We start from the raw sequence: 6792 nt of genomic DNA, 5'->3' as shown, positions 1-6792 counted from the left end.
ATATCTCTTGGATGTGAGACTTTAGTCTTTGCAACTTTACAGATCTTCTTTATGCACCAAGAGCTTGTAACACTCCAAAGAGAAAGGAAAAATTGAAATCGCATCATATGACCCCTTTAAATGTAAAAGTGAACATCTTGAAGAACTAAAAGGTAAACTGAACAAAGTGCAGTTTAGATCCATCGGTTAAAGGGACTAAAGCAAAAGACCATGTGAAGTATAAATGCTTCGCTGGCAGCTCTGACTTTCTTTTACACCATAAGATGCGTGTTGTTCAACTGTCAGACCTTCTCTTTGGTCTTTTTGGCCCTTGTCGGAGTGGGTCCTCTGGGCCTCCTCCTCCAGCAGAGCCAATAGTCGCTCTTGCTCCTCCCCAGAACGATTCATAAAATCACTCCAGTACTGAGAGACATGAGAGCGATATTTAAAGGCAAAACATCTCCTAACTCAGAGCAGTTAAAGAAACCTGCTTTACCTCCACATAGTTTCCATTGGTGCAGGCTTCAGTGAAGATGGTGGGCAAGGCTGTTTCATGTCCTTCACCATCCTCTTTAGAGCACTCGTCCCGTTCCAAAAGATTGTCCAGAAAACGAGCTACTCCGAAGCAGTTGTTAAAAATGATGATTCCAAAACATTACAAAAACATAGCTAAAACTTTACTCTGTAACAAATAAAAAAAATTTTTTAATCACCAGACTTTTTTGTTTGCATTCTTCTTTCATCCAATGCAACACTGCATTCACTTTTTATATCAGTTCATGCCTTCCCTGCGAATTGAACCCATGATGTTGGCGCCGCTAGCACCATGCTCTACTGACTGAACTAGAAACAAGGTGTAGTCACACTTTCTCTGCATTTACTAACATTTGCTCTGTAAAATTTCAAGGGCAAAATCTACTCATTGCAACAGAAATCTGCATATTCTGGAGTTTTGTGTGAGGGCTTCCATTGTGTACAAGTTTGCTATGCTTACCAAAAGAAAGCTGCTTGTTTTGAAAATGACTTCATACATCACTTGCAGCCATAATGTCAAAACCCGAAGACTAATTCCCTCAAGATTCCCTCCTATGGCTTTTTATATTGGGGTTTTTCAATCCATTAGTAAAATAAGGGCCTGTGGTAAAACATGGCTCCACAATACTTGGTTTTGTTGTACAACATAAACTGCAAACACTCACACCCCAAACTGTCTTATGTAGTAAATTATTACAAACAAACATTGTTATTGTTGTTTTTTTAATAAACATAATTGCATCAAAATTTGCGTTTTCAGTATGGGTGTGTATAATTTATATTACAGAGCAAAATGTCTAAATATGATCAATTGATACTTACCACAGAACTCACTCATAAATCAAAAAACCCATAGGAAAATCTTGAGGTAACCCATGGCGAAAAAGTCTTTTGCGTATACTCTGTAGCGTAGCGGCGTATGTCTCTTCATAAGACTTGGATTAAACTGCTCTATTCATATGGATTGACTCTATAGACAATGGACCTCTTACTTCCTGAAATATTTCACTGAAATATTGCTAATGTTTCAGAACCTTAATGCTAGAATTTTAAGCTACGAGTGCCATGTTCCAAGCATAAATAGTCATATAGACCAGTGGTTCCCAACCCTGGTCCTGGAGGCACCCCAACACTGCACGTTTTGCATGTCTCCTTAATCAAACACACCTGATTCAGGTCATCAGCTGATTAGTAGAGACTCCAAGACCTGAAATTGGTGCGTCAGAGAAAGGAGACATGCAAAATGTGCAGTGTTGGGGTGCCTCCAGGATCAGGGTTGGGAACCACTGATATAGACTATAAAATGGGCCACATTTGAAGCTTGGTACTCTCTAATTTAATCATATTGGGAAAAAAAGGAGCAGTGTGAACATTCTGCTAAACTTCTCCTCATGTGTTGCACAGAAGTTAGTCACACAGGTTTGAAATGACAGGGGGGTGATGACGGAATATTCATTTTTGGTTAAACATTTCCTGTGTAGTAAATAATGAATACAGTCGTTTAAAAAATAATAAAATATAAACAGAATAATGTAAGGAAGCCTTAAAAAATGAAAGCAAAACGTACTGTTTTCCTGTCGTCTCAGACTCTTCTTGCCCTTGGCTCTTGGAGTGAGGTCAGAGTTACGAATGGCCTGGTTAATAAAAAACTGCTTCTTTTTGGCTGGAGAAACACGTTTTGCAGGAGAGCTGGGTAGAGATGAGCAGCGAGGCTCATTTAGGCTGCAAGACAAAAATATATCAGATATGTCGTTTGTACTAAACCATTCTATCAAAGGGTTTACTCAATAGTCACAAACATGACAGAAACGTCCCATAACCTACTCTGCCCAGTTCGTTCTTTCTTTCATAAATAAATAAATAAAAGCTCTGGATGTGGCTGACAGTAGTTGATGGGATATTGGTCTAAATTACAAAAATTATAAGCAGTGCATTTGTACATAACAGCTAAAGATCCTGCACATGCTTAAATGAATTTGCCGTAATGTATCAGTTGTAATGAGACTACAGTTCCTTCAGCTGAGACCCACTCGTGTGCTTTATTTATAGCTCTAGCTACAGGCCAGATGCTTTGCCATGAAAATAGGTCACAGCTCATCTCTGCAAAAACATATGCATTTTTTTTATTTTGTCTTAAGTGTTTTGTGTTGTATTAGATTTTTTAATCGCTTAGTGAAGACGAGTAAGACATTATGGCACACGTTTAGACTAAATAACTTGCATATACACCAGCGAAATACGGTTTATGTTCTAACCGTTTATTGAGATATGCCAATTATTTCCCGTTTCATTAGTTAAACCATAACCTTGCAGCTGTTCTACTGTAAATAATGACCTGTCACTTAGCTCAGGTGCTACACATCCATTTAAATGACATTAACACTCATTACGCTGCGACCACAGTTGTAAACAGAGACATCACTTATTTCAATAATGCAAAACAGTGAACGCAAAGAAGACTTGAGAGATGTGTCTGATGTTTGTTTTTTATATTTGGCGAATGAGCTTTACCGGCTAACAAAAGCGAAACCTGAGACAAATCAGGTCATTAGCTACCGGCTAAAAATACACTTACATTAAATCCTGTTCCTCATTGCTATTGCTATTTAACAAAACCATTTCACAGCCTTCTCACAAAAGCACGACAGTGACAAAAACAAAGAAATTGAGAAGGAGAAAAGGTCCAGATCAGCTGGCGTAAGCCGCGATGGATAATGGCTAATGCTACTAAGGAAAATGGGCGGAGCTTGGGAGACCCAGCCATTTCAGCCAATAAATATCCTTCACTTCAAACTTGACAAGTTATATTATGTATTATATTATATTATATTATATTACATGAGAAATGTTGATATTGATAGAATAATGTCCACTACAGAGGCAAAAACTCCATAGCTGGGTCTCAGGAGGATATGACAATTTAAGAGAAAGTATCTCAAATCTTGTGACTGGTAACCACTTTCACAACTTTCTTTCCTATTCCAGTTAATTATAAATAGTCTTGAGGTGTTACAAGTACAACTATTCAATATGAGGTCATAAAGGCCGCATAATAATAATACAAAAATGATATTACTATATTTAGGTATTATATATATATATATATATATATGAATATTTAGCCTTATATATATGAATATTTAACATGCAACCTTGAAAATAAACCACTCTTATGATTTGTGTTAATTGATAAAAAATGACATTAATGATGGCATCAATGACATTTTTAACCCAATGCAGTGTTTTTATAAAACAATGTGCACACTCCAAGCATCTGCACAGTACCAAGCTATTTATTGATACATATATAGAGATTTGCATATAAATATCCCAGCATTTTAACATCTAGCATCATGCACATAAGGAAAATTACAAACTTCACATTCAAACTTTACTTTACTTTACTCATTTCATACATAAAATTTCCGGTATGTACATACAATAAATACTACATAAAAAGAGCTACATATCAAGCATTGTAACAATCGTTACAGTGAAGAGATACAGTGATAATCCAGACTACAATATTAGAACTGTCTTAAGCTAAAGTGCATCTGAAATTTTTTTTAAAAAGACAAATAAACCTAAAACCATACAAGAATCAGGAAATAAATAAATAAGACATGAAGGCAGTTTCTGTGTCTGATACCATCTCTGCATTTGACCTTGACATACATGTAGAAATAAAAAGGTTTGTTATAATGTAACATATTCAGAATAAATCATATCCAAATTGGGTTGCACAAAGCAAATACCATATGGAAGTGAAACTGACATCATGAAAATATGCATAATGTATGCATTAAAGAGGTCTGGGAAAGATTTCCTGCCAAAACACATACACAATGCCATGCGTTATCTTCAAGTTTCAGTGTAAGGTCTAGACATACAATCAATGAGGAATTGCAGAATTACCAGGAGAGCCAATCTGAATGATTAATTGATTGCTTTTAAAATAATTACATTTAATTTTGGAAAACTACAATTGAACAAGGCACCAAACGTTCAGGAAAAATGGTCAGCGAAATGTGGCTGTTATCTGATTGGCTTGAGTAGATGGTGGGTGGAGTCCACGTATTTGTGGACTGTCAGCACGTCTTGACCAAGCGGCAACCTCCCGCTCTCTCTCGTGATCTCTCCTGCTGGTTATACTACAACACTTATTTGGACAATAATTGCTTTTGAATCATTTTCATATTTTTTTTTATATTTAATAAATTCACTGTAATTGGACAAAATAGTCAATAACTTCACTGTAACACACTGTATTTTCTCCAAATTCAATTAACACATCACTGCTCTCCTGCTGGTTATACTACAACACTTATTTTGAAAATAATTGCTCTTGAATAATTTTCATATTTTTTTTCTGTTATTGGACAAAATAGACAATAACTTCACTGTAACACACTGTATTTTCTCCAAATTCAATTAACACATCACTGCTCTCCTGCTGGTTATACTACAACACTTATTTTGAAAATAATTGCTTTTGAATAATTTTCATATTTTTTTTTATATTTAATAAATTCACTGTAATTGGACAAAATAGTCAATAACTTCACTGTAACACACTGTACTTTCTCCAAATTCAGTTCACACATCACTGCTCTCCTGCTGGTTATACTACAACACTTATTTGGACAATAATTGCTTTTGAATGATTTTTATGATTTAAATTTTTTTTTTTTAATAAATTCACTGTTATTGGACAAAATAGAACGCTAATCTAAGATATAGGCCTAAATATAAACTATAAATGTTTAAGAATCACTAAGGATACCTGATCTGAACGCCAGAAAACTACTAATTGGCCAAAATGCTTCGTTTGACTTTTCGGAGATCATCTGCTCTTCCCTGAGGATTACCCCTGACCTACTTTCTGTACGATCTGAATTTCTGCGTCCTGAATTTTAGAATATTGAATTTGATGTTCCGAATTTCCTCTTCATCTTGAAAACTTGGAAGCTGTATTTTTAAAAACTGGATATTTGCAGTCAAAGAATTCAGAACAAAAAATTCGCTGTTTGAAAATGCATGTCTATAAAACTCTACTATAAAAAATTCAGTTGTGTTAAATTTCAAATGTTCAATATTCAAGTAAAAAAAAAAAAAATCTAATTTAGAACTGTTAAATGCCACATAATATTCAGTTTTGATAAATGCCATTTGTCAATAATTCAAATTTATACAATACAAATTCAAATAGTTTTGTCATATTATAAGCTCCATATTCATGAATGTAGCCGGTTTGCAACCTTCCTGCAGTCCGTGCGCTCTGCCGGTGTTACAAGATCATTTCGAGGAAGCACAACGATGGGCGGGGCTTCCATTCAAAAATTGAAGCCACATTGAGCTTGTAACCAATCAAGAGCGCTGCACTCAGGACATGTAGCCAACCATTTGCTTTGTGTTCATTTTAGCGTCTGCACACTTAGGCTTTACATAAACCCTGCCAATTTCCGGCACCTGAACCGTGAGGACGTCACAATTTAAAATTCTGTATATATCCTGTCATAATTTATCCTGCTCATTCATATGTGTACACACACATATAAACATGTATATATATATTTTTTTATCAAATGTATTATACAAGTACTACTCCTTTCTTAAAGGTGCAATAGGTGATTGTCTTCAGAAACATTTTTTGTTATGCTGGTTGAAAGTTTCTTCACATCCCGATAGCAATCATTAAGTTAAGTGGTCTAAATGTATTTGTCTGTATTTATATATTCTGTGGAAGGCGTAGGACCAAGAAATGTTCGTCCAATCAAAACGCTCGGTCCGAGCGTTTTAATTGGCTTTCCTACCAGCCTGTCAAGGTATGTATTAGCACACCTCTGCGCACCCGGTTCGCGCAAACAGGATACGTCATCAGCGCGTTCACGCACGCTGTGCACACAGAGCAAGAATGGCAGACAAACATCAACAGCCCGATCTTCCTTCCTGGTATTGTAGTACTTTTAAAGTTTTTTCACCGGTGAATGACACATGATGTAGGCAGCCCAGCGGTTCCCAATTCCAGTCCTCGCAAATGTATTTTGCATGTCTCGCTTAGTTAACACACCCTATTCAGATAACCAGCTAGTTAGAAGAGAGCTACGTGCATGAACTGTGTTCCGATCGATATGATCCCTACACAGTGTTCATTGCTCCCTACACCCTGAGCGGGGGAAATCCGTTGAAGTTTACTTCACTTCGGAACATTTATTCACTGATTTGCGCTGCGCAGCGTCTTCACACACAGACGAAACTTACTAGAGAAGTGTGACATAA

At 36.2% G+C, this 6792-nt stretch overlaps 1 protein-coding gene across 1 annotated transcript in view; it reads right to left on the bottom strand.

Moving 5' to 3' along the window:
• LOC107750993 (R3H domain-containing protein 4-like) overlaps positions 1–3245 on the bottom strand; it is an 8521-nt gene extending 5276 nt beyond the window's left edge. Inside the window, exons 1-4 of the mRNA XM_016566562.1 lie at positions 3089–3245; positions 2081–2235; positions 476–594; positions 288–402 (exon numbers count right to left, since the gene is read on the bottom strand). Coding sequence (XP_016422048.1) covers positions 288–402; positions 476–594; positions 2081–2235; positions 3089–3132 — 433 coding nt within the window. The 5' untranslated portion in view covers positions 3133–3245. The remainder of the gene's footprint in view (positions 1–287; positions 403–475; positions 595–2080; positions 2236–3088) is intronic.
• Between the last annotated feature and the right edge of the window lie 3547 nt (positions 3246–6792).

This window comes from Sinocyclocheilus rhinocerous, unplaced genomic scaffold, assembly GCF_001515625.1.
Source record: "Sinocyclocheilus rhinocerous isolate Xijiao unplaced genomic scaffold, SAMN03320098_v1.1 scaffold1864, whole genome shotgun sequence".
Taxonomy (NCBI): Eukaryota; Metazoa; Chordata; class Actinopteri; order Cypriniformes; family Cyprinidae; genus Sinocyclocheilus; species Sinocyclocheilus rhinocerous.
This window is presented reverse-complemented; position numbering and strand designations above follow the sequence as displayed.